Genomic DNA, 20,183 nt, shown 5'->3' on the forward strand with positions numbered 1-20,183 from the left:
GACAGTGTAATAGGCCAAAAAAAGGGTCTGTTGGTAAGATTTGAGGAGAGCCTCAAAGCTCAGATGATTCTAAATTCTTCCTTGTCCAGTCATTATGTTTGCAAATGCAATTGTATTTGCTGTCTTCATGTATAATGCTGTGGGTTAATCAGAAACTTCACAGAGAGCACATTGCTATCAGATAGGAACATAAAGAGATTTGTTTTCTTTTGATGGAGAGGCAATGGGAAAACTTTTGAGCACAGTTGGGAAATGAAAGAGTGAAGGCTTCCACAGGAGAGACCCAGCTTCACAGACCATGCGTGGTACTGATAGCAGACACTGAACTGTGGACCTGGGGGTGGCTCATAGTTAGTCAGAATACAGTAGAGATTGCAGATGGTAAAACGCTAAGGAATAACCCTAGATGTGTTAAAACCAGAAAACCTGCACTGAACTGTATATGTGGATATTACAATATGCACATAGATAGCGTAGTGACTAACAATGCTGTGAAGACAATGTTAACATATCAGTGGAATACTAAATTTTATCTTTTCATTTTTAATACTTTTTTCCCTTATTAGGAATAAACTTATTTTCAGCTCCGTGTGAAGTAACCAAAGGTAGGGAAATGAGAAATAATTGCATATTATAAAATTGCTCTAATTAGAGTGTAAAAGTGTATAGTATATGTATTCCGGTATCATATGAATCATAATCTTTAAATTATGTGTACTTTTTCCACTTAACATTTTAGCCAGGCAGTTTTTTTTTTTTACCTACTTTATGTTCGTTTCTATAATAATCCAAGGTATAATTACTAGGAAAAATAAATTCTTGTAGGCTTGTAAGGGCTCATATTTCCCTGGAGTCACTATCATACAATTAGTAAAAAGCCCAGGCTACAAATGTTGACTCCCTTACAATGTTTGTTAATGGATAGAATGAGAAATCATTCTGGTTAACAAGAAAAAAAAAAACCACATTCACATTAATTTTAAGTTTCATGCAGTTGAGTGGCTCTTTTTTCCCCTTCTACTTTCTTTCTCTTTCCTTTTCACTGAGATTAGAAATTTTAACGTAATTATCCTTTATATTTTAAAATGACATTTATTTAACTTATATCTTTAGTAACACCACTTTTGGAACACATCTGAAGTCCAAGTGTTCCATAGTGATTAAAACAAGGGTTTTGGAACCAACCAGACATAACTTTTAGCTCGGTTAGCTTTTAAGTGTCACTTTCTCTGAGGCACAGTTTCCTCATCCAGTACAGGTACACTAGGCAGTCCTGTATTTATTTCCTTTTGCTGCTGGCCTGGCTTAGATAACTGGCGAATTTCAATGTTTAAACCTTTTTTGGGGGGTAGCATTCTGGTTTCAAACAAGTAACTTAGAATTGGAGGAAGCAAAATTTAGGATTTATCACCTTATTTATTTATTTATTTATTTATTTTTTGCGATATGCGGGCCTCTCACCGCTGTGGCCTCTCCTGTTGCGGAGCACAGGCTCCAGACACGCAGGCTCAGCGGGCATGGCTCACGGGCCCAGTCGCTCCGCGGCATGTGGGATCCTCCCGGACCAGGGCATGAACCCGTGTCCCCTGCATCGGCAGGTGGACTCTCAACCACTGCGCCACCAGGGAAGCCCTATCACCTTATTTAAAACAGTATTAAATGTTTCAATTTTGCCAGATCTTTACATAGAACTTGGTGTTGATATAGGGACTAAAGACATATATTAAAGTTCTGAAGTAAAAATAAATTACAGCTGAAGGCAGAAGTCAAAAATGGAGTCCTTGCTGATTCTGGTGGCTGTGTTCACTGCACCAATGGAATGGAAATGCTGGTATGATAACCCTGAGGCATGACTGCATGCCTGAATGTTAAGTAGCTGAAATGTGAATATTAAGAGATTCATTCATCTTTTTCTTTTAACATCTTTATTGGAGTATAATTGCTTTACAGTGGTGTGTTAGTTTCTGCTTTATAATAAAGTGAATCAGCTATACATATATCCCAATATCTCCTCCCTCTTGCATCTCCCTCCCACCCTCATTCATCTTATTAGCTAATTTTTCAAAGAGTAATGCATGCCGTAATCATAAAATTATTTAAACTTTTTTTTATAATCAATGAATATAAATATCTCCAAACATTTAGTGTAAAGTAAAAATATCCTTGAATGGCTTCCTTGGTGACGCAGTGGTTGAATCCGCTTGTCAATGCAGGGGACACGGGTTTGATCCCTGGTCCGGGAAGATCCCACGTGCCACGGAGCAACTAAGCCCATGAGCCTACAACTACTGAGCCTGTGCTCTAGAGCCCGTGCTCCGCAATAAGAGAGGCCACCGCAGTGAGGAGCCTGCGCATGGCAACAAAGAGTAGCCTCCCCTCGCCACAACCAGAGACAAGCCCGCGTGCAGCAACAAAGACCCAGTGCAGCCAAAAATAAAATAAGTAAAATTAAATTAATTAAAAAAATATATATCCTTGAAAAAATTGCTCAAATCTCCCTGCATTGATTTTGTGAAATATATCAAGTGCTATGAAATTGCAGTAGTTAATTTACAGTAAGTTTGAATTACTTTATGAACTTAGAACTGCTGTATTTGAATGAGGGCTTTGAAAAAATTTTGGAGGGATTCATTGCTGTAGATCACTTAACATTTCCAGAAGGGGCTCACATTTGATTTTCTCTTTAGAAGAACTTTTGCAAGATGGGAATATTTAATTGTTTTTCTGCCTTTCAAAGAACATAAAATGAACTGTGGCAGATTGTGGACGAAGTACAAGAGAAGCTTTCCTTGTGAGTTAAGGTCAAGTTTCTTAGTAAGTGGATACCTTTTAGATGCAGTTAAATACCAGTGTGAAGGGCCCTTGAGATATGAGTTATTCTTGCTTCTTTGCTTCCTGACTTTGTTTAAAAGAAAAATTTCGTTTTCTTTTTGAAAATAAAATAACTTTACAGATGAGATTTCCTAAAGCTTATCCAGTGATACCTAGAAGCATCTGTTTGCTTTTCTTTAATATAATCATCGTATATGCTTAGTCCTAAGAACTAAGTCAGGTACTTGTTAAACAATGCTTTTTAAATCTCTTGTCACATGTAAGGCATCTTCAGGGCACTTAGGAGTCCTTGATAAATGTACCTAAATCCGCAGTATCTTTGAGCAACAACCATTTATTTACATAGGTAGACTCTGTTCTGTTTCCATTGCATTAACTAGAAAATGTGACATTTAAAATTCCATTCCCAAAGAAATGTAAAACACTTAATATATTGTTTGGCATTCATTTTTCTGTGGTATAGAAAATACATTATGAAATATGGGTACTAGATAGCTTTAGTTTGTTGTTTCTGGAGTATTTTGTCCCTACCAGTTCTGAGGGGATGGCTCATTTGGATAATTTATCTTGGTTCTGTATTATACTCTAGTCCCTCAATTAAATATGTGTAAATATTGAGTATTATAATATGTGATCTACTTTGTATTCTGACTCAGTATTGAGAGGGTGAGATTTCGATGCCTGGAAACAGATCTGGTTCTCTATTGTCATTAAGTTTGCAATTTAAAAAATTAACTTCAGTTCATACATCAATGAAATGGGTATAGTAATGGACCTCAACGGTTATTTTTGTGTTAAATAAATTCTGGACACTGTCAAGCATATAGTAAACTTTAAATAAATGAAAGTACTGTTATTTTTTTTATCCCAATATACATATATTTTTATTCCTTCTCCACCTCCCCTTCTCCCTTCACCTTTTCCTTCTCTTTTTCTCTACCTAGGCTTGTAGTGGTGCACATTAAGCCCATGAAATGGGACAGTAGTCCCCCAACAAGAGCAGCTTCTTATAGTATAAACTGTGTCAAAAATAGGAATAAAATGAGTACTCTGAATATTTTGAAATACTGTTTGTTGGGAAAAACTTTCAAAAATTACATTGAGATTTTAGGATAAACTGATTACATTTTTTTAAAACTTCAAATAAGTGCTTTATTATCTACAGTGCTTTAATGTGTGAATTGGATTCATCTGGGCACACTATTAAAATATAGACTTTGAAAAACTAGATACATTTTTTTAGGCTTCACTCACAATTTCTTGGAAGAATTTCAGGGATTTTATTCCAATCAAACTGTAGTTTTAAAGGTCACTGCAGTGAAATAAATGCATCAATAAAATATATGAGATTAAAAATTTTAAAAGTGTAAATGACATTAAATATTAATGAAAATACAAGATCTTTAAGTTATGTTGGTCCAAAGTATAATTACCAAGTGAAAATTTGAAGATAATCTCAAACATCTGTTTCGAATTGTCGTAGTACAAGAAAAAGTTTGGTGAATGTTAAAACCCTTTATTCCTGAAGTAGGATATAGAATAACCCCATCTCTATTTTAAAAGAATGTGAAGTGTGACCTTCATTTTCCTTTTGTCCATTCTTTCCTATCCTCCCCTCCCCTCCATTCTCCTTTTCATCCCCTGCTACCCAGCTGCAGAAGTTAATTATATTCCTCAGTTTGCAGCCAGTTTTCAGGGTGATCCCTACAACTTTCCTCTCTTTTATTTATGTATTTATTCCCTTTTATCTCTATTCCTAACTTGAATTTTCCTTTGCATCATAGGTAACGGCTCTAATGTACTTGATTTGCATCCTTAGATTTATAATGTACCCTTGTAAAATATGTAGTGAGATTTTGGGTGGGAATGAATTTTTAATATTTTTAAAAGAATGCATTAGATATTTTGAATCTTTGTAGGCTTTTCAAGGTCCATTCATGTTACAGTATTTACATGGAATGTGCTGGTCCTCACTGCTGTATAGTAATCCATGAAGTTTATGTCTCACATGATACTCCCATGATGGACAGGTCGATTATTTCCTACTATCAGCCAACACTAAGAGGCTTGCATTAAACATCCTCTTAATGTTCTCTTAGAATTTCTCTGGGAGTGGGATTGCTGGTCAGGGATTATTCATGACGTAGTCAGTAACATTTGCTGATCTGTCAGATGGCAGAACGCAGTGGTTTCCCCAGGCTACAAGGCCCCCGACAGTGCACAGGGCCCATTCCACATGCCTACCAGTATTTGGCCTTATCCAGTTTTCTCATTTTTGCCAATCTCAAGTCTCATTGTTATAATTTGCATTTCTCTGGGTTACTAAGGAATTTGAGTATTAGTTAAAATTATTTAATGTATTCTAGAATTTATTTTGGTTTCACCTTTTGTAGATTCCTGTTCATATCCTTTGCCCATTTTTTTCCCCCGCTGTTGGATTTCTTATTGCTTTGTTTGGAGTTCTTTTTATTTCTAAGTACAGTTCCTTTTTGTTTAGATGTTTGAAATATCTTCTCCTGGTGTATTAATGCATGTCCCTAGTGTCCTTCAATAAGTAGAAGTCCTTCATTTTGAGATACTCAAATTCATCAATTGTTTTACTTTTTGAGTTCTGTTTGGAGGTCTTTTTAAGAAGCCACTTTCCCTTCCACAGAGATAATCTATATATTCTTCTGTTAGCTTTACTTTTTCACATTTATCTTTTAAAACCATCTGGAGTTTACCTTTGTATATGGTGAATATGCTATAAAGACCCAGTTTCATTTTTCTCTTCTATTACGGTTATTAGAATACATTTTTTTGAGTTTGTTAATATGCTAAAATATTGATTGGAATTATGTAGAATTTATAGATTAATTTTGGGAGAATTGACGTCTTTATAATGTTAAATTGTCCCATCCGTGAGCCTTGGAATATTTCTCCATATTTTTTGAGTTTGGGTTTAGATACTTTCAAGTCATCAGACCAGCTAGGTGTAAAAATGGATCTGATATAAAACAGTTGACTTGGTTGATATGATCAAATTTGTCAAGTAATAGGAAAAAAAAAAAAACCCTAAAGCTACAGTGATTAATTCTGTAGGTTAATTATATAGATTTGAAATCATCACATTAGCCCTTTTAAGATGTACTTTTTAGTTTATTTTAATGTATTTTCCTTTAAACTATAATATATCTGTAAAAACTAGATTTTAACTGGTTTATATGTCAACAATGTTTTTTTTTTTCCTACTTTTTGTTTTATCGCTGAAACATGAACAACTTTTGTGAAAAGGTTACTATTTAGTTGACTACTAATAGGATTTTTAATTTTAGGTTATATTCTGTAGGGTAGCTTTATATTTTTAGAAGTAATCTTTAGGTTAGCATTGGGTTCTGGTAGCATGGAAGCAAAAATCAATAGTATTTAAATTTAAAAGTATGGAATAGTAACAATAAAAAAAAAGTAGGCAAAAATTTTAGGCTTAGTCTTGTCAGCTCTACTTAAAAACCTAAACTCTCTTTTGGTAAACACAGTACTAAAGAGCAATTAGGAAGAAGGGGTTTTGAAGAAGAATTGTTTTCATATTTGAATGTGATGAAATCCTCTATGTCAGTGCCTTGCAGGCAGAGACCAGAAGGAACACGCTGGTAGTAAGGAAGTTGGCTTAACTACTCCTTGCACTGAAGGAATCTCATTATATGCCCTGTCACTGGATTTGGATTTTGGTTAGGTGATTTGGGAAAGGGTCTCAGGAAACAGGGGAGTCCTCTAGATCGGATGCTGGGACAGTTCTATCTATGCCTGGTTAAAGAAGTATTCGTTTAGCAAGAGAGGGGGTTGTTTGGTATTTTGTGGGTTGTACAGTGGCCTTTTTCTTTTTTGTGTTTAGTAAAATTATGAAGTGATCTTGCTTGGTATCATTTACCATGGTCTCAAAGTAACCTTGTCTCCAGCTGTTTTCCTGTTGTATATGTACAACGGAAGAACAGAATGGCCTGTTGGTGAGTGTCAGATGAGTTCAGGACATCAAAGTCTACCCTTTCTTTCCTCTCTCCCCTACTCCCTCTTTCATCCATAAGCAATTAAAATTGTTTAAAAAATACGTACTTAATTTGGGAATTTTCTTCTTTCTGTAGTTACCTAGGGCAATGACTTAATCATAAATACGTGAGTGATTTCTGTTTGGACAAAAGAAACTTAGTAACATGCTGTGGCTTTGCCACAGATAACTTCACTGATGATTTTTAATTTATAAGTTGTAGTCTTACTTTGAAATAACCATCTCCTCTGCTGCCTTTCCCTGCGGAAGGCATCTTAGATTCTTTGCTCTTACTTTTCCCCCTACCTGGAATCGCTGGTCTTTGCAAGACTGCTTCCTTGTCCTCAGTTTTTAGAGATAACACCCATTTCCCTATTTCTAAGATATCCCTGTTTAAATTAGCCTCATTCCCTCCATCTTACTTTGTTTTATATTGTTTGTAGCACTTATCACCTGAAGTTAATTCATTTCTTCTATTGTGTGGTCCTCCCATCCCCACTCCACTCCCCACTTCAAACATAAGCTGCGAGTGGGTGAGAACTTGTATGTATGTACAGTTGTGCCAGCCCCCGATAATGTTTCTGGCACAAAATAGGTGCTTAATAAACAAATACATTTATGAATTAATAAATGAACCACTAACCAAATGAGTAAATGTATATTCTAGACATAATTATGTATTTGTTGACTATTAACTATTAATTGGGCTATAAGTACTTGAAAAAATGTCAATCAGTTTCTCTGGAAATATGCCTTAATATTCAAACTAATTTCTTGCTATAATTTTTTTTCATCATCTGTGTTCAAAGACTATGGGTAAGATGGGATAGCATTATAATGATGTTTTCCTGGTGCTTAAATTACTAGTTGGATGCATTGGCTATTAGAAGTTTCCATTGAGCCATACTTTGTTATGTTGGTGGTGGGATGGGGGGGTTGGATATAAAATACATATGGTGTTTTGCCTGTTAAATTTAAAGATAATCATAATTTATTTTACTATATGTTTTTCATTATTTTTTTAACTTTTATCTTTCAAAAAGATAAGGATTCAATTTTCTATGGACTCATAGTGCTAAGGCCTATTCGTAGCGTGTGAATGTTGGTTTGCAGTGAAAGATGAAACTTAGTGTGAAAATATTTATTGAGTATTTGCCACGTGGCAGGCACCATCTTAAACACCCTACGTATACAAGCTCATTTAATCCTTGTCAACAAACCCAGGAGATATTATTCTCCCCCATATTACAGATGAGTAAACAAAGGCACAGAGTGTTAAATTACAGGCCACGTAAGCAAATTTGGGATCGAAAGAGGCTACACATTTTTATGCATTAAAAAGCGATATCTCAAAACCCCTTTCATTCTTCATATACAGCTATTAATTACCCAAATAAATAGATCTTGGCACACATGAGCCTTCTCATCCTCATCTTCTAGTTGGGAGGGACTCTGATTTCAGGACCCGACACTCCATCTCCTTATGGGAAAGAAAGAAGACAAGAGAAGCACCCAAGTTTGAGGGATAGGTCTGTTTGAGAGCCATGCTGTGTGAGCAGCTGTTAATGGAGTGTCTTCTAATATTGAGAAATCATGATTATTTGGAGTGAAACGTAAAGGGTGTACAGAAAATGTCAATTTTTAAGTGTGACTGTGTGTGAAAACACTGTTACTGATTTTACCATGTATGAATTTATTAACAGGAAGGGTATAAAAGAACATTATATGTGAATAAACCATATATACTTCACTGTTTTAAGAAGCATAGTGTTTACTGATACATTCTGATGACTATTAAGCCTTTTTATAGCTTTGATATACTTAGTTATCTTCTTTTTTATTCCCAGTTCTTCTATGTCATTTATCAGTATTTTTGTATTTGAATGAAGTCTTTATTTTAAGATGATTTCTTACAGTTTCTGGTTTAGTAAGTATACAATAATTTCAGTCCACGAAGACCCCTACCAAGATTTGAAAGAGCTTCAAGTCTTTGTAGGTGATCTTAAGATAACATAGTTCTTGGCCTTATGATGAACTGTATGTGTATATCAGCTTTGAGACATAGTTTTGTTTTAGGCTTTCATTGTATTTAATCCCCTAGTTTGATGAAATGTTGGAGTACCAAGGAAATAAATTTGCTTTCTTAAAAATGTTTTATGAGAGTTTTTTCTCTCATTGTGGTACTTCCTGATGGCCTGATATTATGTCATATATAATTGGAATGACACTCAGCCTGAATACTTCTTTCTCTTTTTGGCAGCATGGGGTAACCTTGGAAATGTTCTCAAGAGTCAGAGCAAAATTTCTGAAGCTGAAAGCGCCTATAGAAATGCTTTGTATTACCGAAGCAACATGGCTGACATGCTTTATAATTTGTGAGTATGCGTTGCTTTCTCTGGTTTGGTTCATCTTTGAAACATGTGGCGAGAGGGACTATTGATTTAACTGCTGGAAATGGAGATGATGGTAGCTGATATTCTGAAATAGTCTTTTCATGAATCATGCCTCTGAGATCAGTAAATGGATGGTATATGTGGTCTCTGTTTTGGGCCACATCATTGATATTCATGTGTATTGATATAATATGGCTAGGTTTTTTTTTTTTGAAGTACTATGCCATATAACATAAAAATTGGTTTAAATGCTTTTAGCTTTTTGTTTTAAAAAGTTCACATCATTAGTACTTGGTTGTGCTCATAAAATAAGGCTGCTATGTATGATACTCTATGTAATTGATATCTTGATTTTTAATAATAGATTTTATCCTCTGTTAAAGAATTGCTGGTGTCAAAGTATATATAGAACATGTACTAAACCTGGGGAGTTATCAAATAAGATAATGTTTTTCTTTTATTTTTCCACCCCCTCCTTCAACGGTAGTGACAATTAGGTTGGGATAATGGGATAATTTAGAATGCCTGTGTATGTTGGGTTAGAAAAATCCCTGGGGAAAAATCTGTTCTGTTATTTGAATGGAAAGCCTCAGGGGGTGCAGTTAGATGTGAGTGGATAAATGCAAATTAAACTGAAATCCTTTTTCTGTCTCTTGTATTTATGACACACTTTTATTTATTAGTAATAGAAACTTAGTCTAAACTTGCTTGAACACAAAAGAGAATTTATTAAGCCTCCATAACTGAAAATCCTTGGGGTTGACTAGGTGAAAGCACAATTAGATCCAGGTGTTTTATTATGTTTCGGGTATTTGTCTCCATTTTGTGTCTTTGGTTTCTTTTGGGTTCACTCCTTTCTCTGTGGGACTCTTAAGTTAATGAAATGACTCATGCACCTTTATGCATATAGACTCAGTCTCTGAAGGACTTGTCTTGGTGTCTATATTAATCCTGGAAAAAGATCTCTGACTGACCTTTCTGGGATCATGGATCGATTCTTAAATGAAACTTTGGGCCGTGTGTCCGGGGCTGTAAGAGCCCTCCATTGACAGTGCCTCTGGGGTTGGAATAGAAAGGAGGAGGACCAGTTCCCTGTAGGAAGGGACCAGGCATATAAGATGTCTACTGCTTGTGTCTGATGACTGCTGTGTAATATTGACAATATTAAACTAATTTGTCAGCTTCATTTTTTTTTTTTTTTTTTTTTGCGGTACGCGGGCCTCTCACTGTTGTGGCCTCTCCCGTTGCGGAGCACAGGCTCCGGACGCGCAGGCTCAGCGGCCATGGCTCACGGGCCCAGCCGCTCCGTGGCATGTGGGATCCTCCCGGACCGGGGCACGAACCCGTGTCCCCTGCATCGGCAGGCGGACTCTCAGCCCTGCGCCACCAGGGAAGCCCCTGTCAGCTTCATTTTTAATGTGCCTTTGTGTTCTGGTTATCTCTAATCTTTTGTACTGGCTAAATCTAAAAGTGCAGATGTAAAAAAATTTTTTTAAAAAACCACCAAAATATCTAGATTTTTAAGGGAAAGCAGACAAGATGAGCTCAGTTTAACTTCCTGTTTGTACATTTACCTTTTCTTTAACTTCCTAGACTTTAACCCTGGGGTCTCAGTCTCCTGGCCTATAGTCTGAATTAGGTCAGCATGTGTTTTGTGTTGACCTGCACAGTGTTCAGTTTTCTCTTTTTCACCTGGGATGCCTTCAGGTGGAGCACTCCCCCTCCAGTTTACACACCCCTGATAATGGGATGTGTTTCATACTTCATCATTTTCCCCGGTCTGCTATGTTTCATACTTCATCATTTTCCCCAAAGTAATTTGAGATTGCATCTTTTTCTTTATTTGAATGGATATATCTAGATACAACTACAAAGGCTTTCCCCCCATGTCTTCTTCATCTAAATAATGTGATGTTCCTATATTATTGATTAGTATTGATTATTGAATAGTATTTTTATTTCATGAAAAAGAACCTTATCAGTTTGACAAATTTACACATTCTTTTTTTTTTTTTTTGCCTCTGAAAGTAATGTTGTCAAAGGGAACTCTTGCCTTGCAATATGGGATGCCAGTTTGCTTCTGGTGCCCATTCTTCATACATTGTCAGGGGAGAAAGTAGCTGAACAACCAGCATCTCTTCTTTGAACTTGTTTTTCTCTCTCTCATCTATAGCCACTGGTTGAAAAGTTACCTACCTTCTGGTGTTACTTGTTGGGCAAGGGTTGAAAGAAAAAGGAAATGTGTCCAACCAGGCTTATTCTTTGCTGAGAAGAGAAATTTATTCAATTAGATGAATATACTTTACATGTAATTTAAAAGCTGCATCTTATAACTTACTCTGTGGATGCATATGTAAACTGTGAAAGCATATAGATACATCTCCCTAAACCCTAATGAAAAATTCTTGCTGAAGAAGCGGTTATTAACAATATTTGGTTTCTTCCCCCCTATTAGTAGGAAAAGGGATATGGCATAATGCCATTTATAGTTTCAAAATCATTTTACTACTGTGACAGGTTTTTTTAACTAAACTGTTGGCTCAAGTAGAGAGGCCTAAATTCCACAAGAAATGTCGGCAATAATTTTGAAGGATTACATAACCCATGTGGTTGACAGAATTCTGATACATAAATAATTATGTTTCAAAATAGGTGAGTTATTCAATGATTTTTTTTTTTTTTTTTTTTTTTTGCGGTACGCGGGCCTCTCACTGCTGTGGCCTCTCCTGCTGCGGAGCACAGGCTCCAGATGCGCAGGCTCAGCGGCCATGGCTCACGGGCCCAGCCTCTCCGCGGCATGTGGGATCTTCCCGGACCGGGGCACAAATCCGCATCCCCTGCATCGGCAGGCGGACTCTCAACCACTGCGCCACCAGGGAAGCCACAATTCTACTCTTAATAGCAATAGATGTAGTACATTTATTGCATAACCTTATATTTAACCTTTTATTCATATTATCAAATTTATTAAAATTCAGTAGTTCCCACAAGTAATTTTAAGACCAGGTTTGACAGATCTGCCTTATGATGTTGGTTTCTCTTTTCAGGTGTAATAAATTCTCAGGGACAAAGCAGATGGACCACCACTCAGTGATTTACACTGTCAGATCTTATAAATACGTAGTCGACTTTCAACCTTTTAACTGCACCACCCACTGCCATTTGAAATACAATTGATTTCTCGTCTGAAAAATGCTCTGTTCTTTCACTGTTATAGATTTGTCCCAGTCAGTCTGTTCCAATTGCCACCTAAACAGGGAATTCAATAGAGCATTGAATATTTCATTAGGCATTAGATTTCAGAATGCAGATGATAAATGTAATGTGGTTTAATCAATTCTTGATTATCTTACATAACAGACGGGATTATTTCTGTGGATAATAGAGATTTTGCCATCATAAGTTGTCATTTTTGTTCTGTAAGCATCTAAGTAATCATCTAATCTGAGAAGCTAGGAAAGGAGCAATACAATAAACTAATAAATGTAAGGGAAGTAAAAAGAAAATGTTAATGAAGTAGAATATGGAGAAATAATGGGAAGTAATGAATAAATGTAAGAGCTTTTTCTTTAAAAGATCAACAATATATGGCAAAAGTAATGGACAAAGTAGAAAAATCTCAAATATACAATACAGTACTGAGAATGAGAAAGGACCTGCATCCAGACGTGTGGAAGCTTAAAATAACAAAATGTTAGTTATGTATATGAAAGTCTTAGTAGTATGAATACTTTTCTGGGAAAATATAAATGATTAACGTTAGCCCAAGAAGAAGTTGGCATTCTGAATCAAAAACTTTGGAAAAATTTGAAAACCATATTAAAGAATTTTCTCTCCAAGGAACCAAGTTAAGGCATTTCACAAGTAAGTTCTATCAAGTCATTAATCAAACGGTATTTCTTGCATTAGTTACACTTCTCACTTATTTTTGTGAAGCTAAATAAAACTGACAGCAAAAGGTCTGATGATATTTAAAACCAAAACACAAAAGAATGACAACAACAAAACTCAAAAAACGAAACAAAAAGCAAACAAGCAAGAACAAATAACAGAACCGAAACAGGCCAATAGACTTATGAATATAAATGTAGACATATCTTAAAATTAAGATAGTGGATGCAGCAGCATATTAAAGATTAAAACACTACTATCAGATGAGATTTATTCTAAGTTTTATAGTGGAGTATTCAATACCACAATTCAATTGCTATACTCTTTCAATTTAAAAAGTCAGAAGAGGAAAAAAATCATCTTTTCTAGAAGTGCCAGGAAGGCTTTCGATCAACATCTGCCTCAGAGAACAAGACATAAATAAACTAGGAATAAATAAATACTTCTACAACATAAAGATTATCTGTCTAAAGTTATAGAAATACCATATTTGATATTGAAGTACTATGGTCATTGCCATTCATATTCAGCTTCATGAAGTAGTGGCAGTTTCTTATTGGTCATTATATCTCTCCGTATCTACAGGAGTTCTGACTATATTTGTTGCTTTTATAAATGAATTATGAAATTCATATCAGAGCAGAGGAGATTCCATCTGTCACTATAAGTGGTAAGATTAGTAATGGGTATTAGCCACATTCTTTGAATTGTGTAAGTATATGTTGATCATTGTCATTAAACAATTCTGGGTTATGACAGCCTTCTTGAATTAGGTGTCTAGAGTTGTTATCTTGAAGTTTCAGAAACCAAGACATTTATGTTAGCGTTAGTTTGTGTATTAGTTTCCGTAACAAAGTACTGCAAATTAGGTGGTTTAAAATAATAGAAATTTATTATGGCACAGTTCCGGAGGCTAGCAGTTCACAATGAAGGTGTCCACAGGGCAAGCTCCCTCTGAAAGCTTTAGGGGAATCCTTCCTTGCCTCTTTCCTGTGGTTTGCTGCCATTCTTTGGAGTTCCTTGGCTTGCAGCTGCATGACCCCAGTCTCTGCCTTTGTCATCACATGACGATCTCCTTGTGTAACTTTGCCTTCACATCCTCTTATCTGGATACCAGTCATATTAGATTAGGGGCCCACCCTTGTTATCACATTACATCTGCAGTGATCCTTTTTCCAAGAAAGGACATATTCTAAGGTATGGGGGTTACAGCTTCAACATACCTTTTTTGGGAGAGACATAATTCGACCAATAGCTGCCTATTGGGAGCTTCATATTAAGAGGCAGAGTGACACATAGTGGTACCATTCTATCTATCCCCAGTACCAAGCACAATGTCAAACACATGAGTTTTTAACGGGGGGTGAGGATTGAGGAAGCTAAACATTTGCATAGAATTTCAACAAGTTTATATATCTCATGATGCCGAGAACTCTGTCTTCAAAGGAAGTAATATAGGAGGATAGAGCAGTGAGGGAATGTGGGGTGCAGAGTTGTCACCATAGATCTAGTTCTAATGAGAGATTTTTTTGTTTGTTCAGGACCAGCTTTTGAGGACCCTTGAGAGGTTAGAAGGATCAGAGATTACAGGGTGGAAGTGGTGGGACTATCTGATAATGGGGCAGAGCCATTCCTTGAATCCCCGTTGAAAACAAGGCATGAGACGCCTGTGGAAGTAAGGTCTGTAGAAATGAGGGAGAAAGTAACCCTTGGCCAAAAGGCTAGAGTTCAGGGCAGGGTTTCCTGCCAAGTTCCATGGATGTGTGTGTGTATGTGTATAAAGGATGGAGGGAGGTGTTCAAAGGATACCAGGTAAGCAGACTGGTCTCCCAAAATAGACAATTCAGGAGAGGCTATCAAACAGGAGGGCCAGGAGGTGCCTGCCATGTCTGATATCAAGTGAATGGGACTGAGAGATTTTGGTGAAATTCCATTGGCTTGGGGGCACCAGAGATCTGGATACACAACTCATCTGGCCCTTTAGTGATTCCTGGAAGGAGGTGAGACAGCTTGCCTACCTACCTACCTGTTCACATGGCAAGAGCAAAGTCTAACACTTACTGCATACTTTCATTTTGTTTTAATTGATCATTTTTACCACTTAATAGAATCTTGTTGAAAACACTGAAGCAGTACTGAAGAATAAGCAATAAAGCATAAAAATTATTATTGCATTCCTTACACATCTTTTTCCCTCCTCTAGTATATTTTCACTTTTTTCATAAGCATTTCTATATGTAGTTACAACATGTAGTTATACAAGCATCCTTTTAACTTTTTCCCCTGTGTATGGAATCACCAGTGATTTTTTTACTTCTGGATGTTTATACAAATGTGTCATAATTTTCATGACCGTCTCTGCTTTCATTAACATTACATTGTTTCAATTGGGGCTGTTACACAGACAGCATTAATAAACGTCCAATGGAATGGTTTCAAAACTATGTTGCTTCAAAACCGTGTTTCCGTAATTACCAGTGGAGTTTATTTTGTTTATTAGCTCTTTGTAATTTTCCTGGGAATTAATTGTTCAGGTTTCTTGCCTGGTTCTTTATTGAGAAGTTTTTCTTGTTGATTTGTGGGGTTTAAGGTGAAAATGGGTCCCTCCGCCGCACTTACATGTATAACACAAACATCTTTTCTGCAGGTATTTTCTCCTAGTTTTTGCTTGTATTTTTACTTGTCTTATGATAATCGTTATTGTATATAACTTGAATCTCTCTCTATATATATATAAAAAAAAATCCACAGACCCTTTCCTTTAAAACCTCTGTAATTTTGTGTCTCTATGAAAACCCTTCATAGGCTAATATTTTCTAAAGTTATTGTCCATTTTTTGAATAGTTTTAGAATTATTTTTGGTTTTTTTCTTTAGGTACTTAGTCCACCCTGGATATATTATTTTTTGTATTAAGGTATTTTTTTTCCAAAATGAAAACTAATGTCCCCATAATAATTTATTGAATGCTTCACACCTAGGCCAAGTTTGTATATAACCCTGGAGTCATTGTCATGGGCTTTATTTTGGTCTTTCGGTAACCCACACCGAGAACAATTTGTTTTATTTACTGTAACTTCTAGTATATTTTATATTTTAAGGCAAGTTTCCCATTCTCCTTATTTATTTTCAAGCAATTCTTGATTATTCCTCTGTGTTTTGTCTTTAATATGAACATGATCATAGCCTTGTTAAATTGCATTATAAGTCTGGAGTTTTAGTTGGTTTTCCAGTGACTATATGTTCAAGTGAGGTAAACTGACGTGGTTATACTCTCCAAGTTTCCCTTCTAGATATGTGTATTTTTACATTTATTTCAATTTTTAAATTTCCCATATTGAAAATACTGTATTTTGGTTCAAAAAGGCCTCACATATTTGAGGTTGATTTATTCTTTTCTTTTTTTAACATCTTTATTGGAGTATAATTGCTTTACAGTGTTCTGTTAGTTTCTGCTGTATAACAAAGTGAATCAGGTATATGCATATGTATATCCCCATATCCCCTCCCTCTTGCGTCTCCCTCCCACCCTCCTTATCCCACTCCTCTAGGTGGTCTCAAAGCACTGAGCTGATCTCCCTGTGCTATGCAGCTGCTTCCCACTAGCCATCTATTTTACATTTGGTAGTATATATAAGTCCATGCCACTCTCTCACTTCGTCCCAGCTTACCCTTCCCCCACCCCATGTCCTTAAGTCCATTCTTAACGTCTGTCTCTTTATTCCTGTCCTGCCCTTAGGTTCAGCAGAACCACTTACAATTTTTTTTTTCAGATTCCATATATATGTGTTAGCATACAGTATTTGTTTTTCTCTTTCTGACTTACTTCACTCTGTATGACGGACTCTAGGTCCATCCACCTCACTACAAATAACTCAATTTCGTTTCTTTTTATGGCTGAGTAATATTCCATTGTATATATGTGCCACATCTTCTTTATCCATTCATCTATCGATGGACACTTAGGTTGCTTCCAAGTCCTGGCTATTGTAAATAGTGCTGCAGTAAACATTGTGGTACATGACTCTTTTTAAACTATGGTTTTCTGAGGGTATATGCCCAGTAGTGGGATTGCTGGGTCGTATGTTACTTCTACGTTTAGTTTTTTAAGAAACCTCCATACTGTTCTCCGTAGTGGCTGTATCAATTTACATTCGCACCAACAGTGCAAGGGGGTTCCCTTTTCTCTACACCCTCTCCAGCATTTACTGTTTGTAGATTTTTTTGATGATGCCATTTCTGAATGGTGTGAAGTAATAACTCATTGTAGTTTTGATTCCATTTCTCTAATGATTAGTGATGTTAAGCATCTTTTCATGTATTTGTTGGCAATCTGTGTATCTTCTTTGGAGAAATGTCTATTTAGGTCTTCTGCCCAGTTTTGTATTAGGGTTGTTTGTTTTTATGATATTGAGCTGCATGAGCTGCTTGTATATTTTGGAGATTAATCCTTTGTCAGTTGCTTTATTTGCAAATATTTTCTCCCATTGTCTCTTCATCTTTTTTATGGTTTCCTTTGCTGTGCAAAAGCTTTTAAGTTTCATTAGGTCCCATTTGTTTATTTTTATTTCCATTTCTGTAGAGGTGGGTCAAAAAAGATTTTGCTGTGATTTATGTCATAGAGTGTTCTGCCTATGTTTTCCTCTGAGAGTTTTACAGTGTCTGGCCTTATATTTAGGTCTTTAATCCATTTTGAGTTTATTTTTATATATGGTGTTAGGGAGTGTTCTAATTTCATTCTTCTACATGTAGCTGTCCAGTTTTCTCAGCACCATTTATTGAAGAGGCTATCTTTTCTCCACTGTATTCTCTTGCCTCCTTTATCAAAGATAAGGTGACCATTTGTGTGTGGGTTTATCTCTGGGCTTTCTATCCTGTTCCATTGATCTATCTTTCTGTTTTTGTGCCAGTACCATACTGTCTTGATTACTGTAGCTTTGTAGTATAGTCTGAAGCCAGGAAGCCTGATTCCTCCAGCTCCGTTTTTCGTTCTCAAGATTGCTTTGGCTATTCAGGGTCTTTTGTGTTTCCATACAAATTGTGAAATTTTTTGTTCTAGTTCTGTGAAAAATGCCAGTGGTAGTTTGATAGGGATTGCGTTGAATCTGTAGATTCCTTTGGGTAGTAGAGTCATTTTCACAATGTTGATTCTTCCAATCCAAGAACATGGTATATCTCTCCATCTGTTGGTATCATCTTTAATTTCTTTCATCAGTGTCTTATAATTTTCTGCATACAGGTCTTTTGTCTCCTTAGGTAGCTTTATTCCTAGATATTTTATTCTTTTTGTTGCAATGGTAAATGGGAGTGTTTTCTTGATTTCACTTTCAGATTTTTCATCCTTAGTGTATAGGAATGCCAGAGATTTCTGTGCATTAATTTTGTATCCTGCTACTTTACCAAATTCATTGATTAGCTCTAGTAGTTTTCTGGTAGCATCGTTAGGATTCTCTATGTAGAGTATCATGTCATCTGCAAAGAGTGACAGCTTTACTTCTTCTTTTCCGATTTGGATTCCTTTTATTTCCTTTTCTTCTCTGATTGCTGTGGCTAAAACTTCCAAAACTATGTTGAATAAGAGTGGTGAGAGTGGGCAACCTTGTCTTGTTCCTGATCCTAGTGGAAATGCTTTCAGTTTTTCACCATTGAGGACGATGTTGGCTGTGGGTTTGTCATATATGGCCTTTATTATGTTGAGGAAAGTTCCCTCTATGCCTACTTTCTGCAGGGTTTTTATCATAAATGGGTGTTGAATTTTGTCAAAAGCTTTCTTTCTCTGCATCTATTGAGATGATCATATGGTTTTTCTCCTTCAGTTTGTTAATATGGTGTATCACGTTGATTGATTTGCGTATATTGAAGAATCCTTGCATTCCTGGAATAAACCCCATTTGATCATGGTGTATGATCCGTTTAATGTGCTGTTGGATTCTGTTTGTTGAGGATTTTTGCATCTATGTTCATCAGTGATATTGGCCTGTAGTTTTCTTTCTTTGTGACATCCTTGTCTGGTTTTGGTATCAGGGTGATGGTGGCCTCATAGCATGAGTTGGGGAGTGTTCCTCCCTCTGCTATATTTTGGAAGAGTTTGAGAAGGATAGGTGATAGCTCTTCTCTAAATGTTTGATAGAATTCGCCTGTGAAGCCATCTGGTCCTGGGCTTTTGTTTGTTGGAAGATTTTTAATCACAGTTTCAATTTCAGTGCTTGTGATTGGTCTGTTCATATTTTCTATTTCTTCCTGATTCAGTCTTGGCAGGTTGTGCCTTTCTAAGAATTTGTCCATTTCTTCCAGGTTGTCCATTTTATTGGCATAGAGTTGCTTGTAGTAATCTCTCATGATCTTTTTTATTTCTGCAGTGTCAGTTGTTTCTTCTCCTTTTACATTTCTAATTCTATTGATTTGAGTCTTCTCCCTTTTTTTCTTGATGAGTCTGGCTAATGGTTTATCAATTTTGTTTATCCTTTCAAAGAACCAGCTTTTAGTTTTATTGATCTTTGCTATCGTTTCCTTCATTTCTTTTTCATTTATTTCTGATCTGATTTTTATGATTTCTTTCCTTCTGCTAACTTTGGGGTTTTTTTGTTCTTCTTTCTCTAATTGCTTTAGGTGCAAGGTTAGGTGGTTTATTCGAGATGTTTCCTGTTTCTTAAGGTAGGATTGTATTGCTATAAACTTCCCTCTTAGAACTGCTTTTGCTGCATCCCATAGATTTTGAGTCGTCGTGTCTCCATTGTCATTTGTTTCTAGGTATTTTTTGATTTCCTCTTTGATTTCTTCAGTGATCACTTCGTTATTAAGTAGTGTATTGTTTAGCCTCCATGTGTTTGTATTTTTTACAGATCTTTCCTGTAATTGATATCTAGTCTCATAGCGTTGTGGTCGGAAAAGATACTTGATACAATTTCAATTTTCTTAAATTTACCAAGGCTTGATTTGTGACCCAAGATATGATCTATCCTGGAGAATGTTCCATGAGCACTTGAGAAAAATGTGTATTCTGTTGTTTTTGGATGGAATGTCCTATAAATATCAATTAAGTCCATCT

General features: G+C 36.0%; 1 protein-coding gene across 2 annotated transcripts in view; it reads left to right on the top strand.

The window, feature by feature from the left end:
* Positions 1 to 20,183, top strand: part of TMTC2 (transmembrane O-mannosyltransferase targeting cadherins 2) — a 429,464-nt gene that overhangs the window by 225,345 nt on the left and 183,936 nt on the right. For both annotated transcript variants that reach the window (XM_027107120.1, XM_027107119.1), the window contains exon 4: positions 9,114 to 9,228. In XM_027107120.1, coding sequence (XP_026962921.1) covers positions 9,114 to 9,228 — 115 coding nt within the window. The remainder of the gene's footprint in view (positions 1 to 9,113; positions 9,229 to 20,183) is intronic.

Source organism: Aethalodelphis obliquidens, unplaced genomic scaffold (genome assembly GCF_003676395.1).
Source record: "Aethalodelphis obliquidens isolate GAN/ISIS:26980383/991018 unplaced genomic scaffold, ASM367639v1 scaffold8, whole genome shotgun sequence".
Lineage (NCBI taxonomy): Eukaryota > Metazoa > Chordata > Mammalia > Artiodactyla > Delphinidae > Aethalodelphis > Aethalodelphis obliquidens.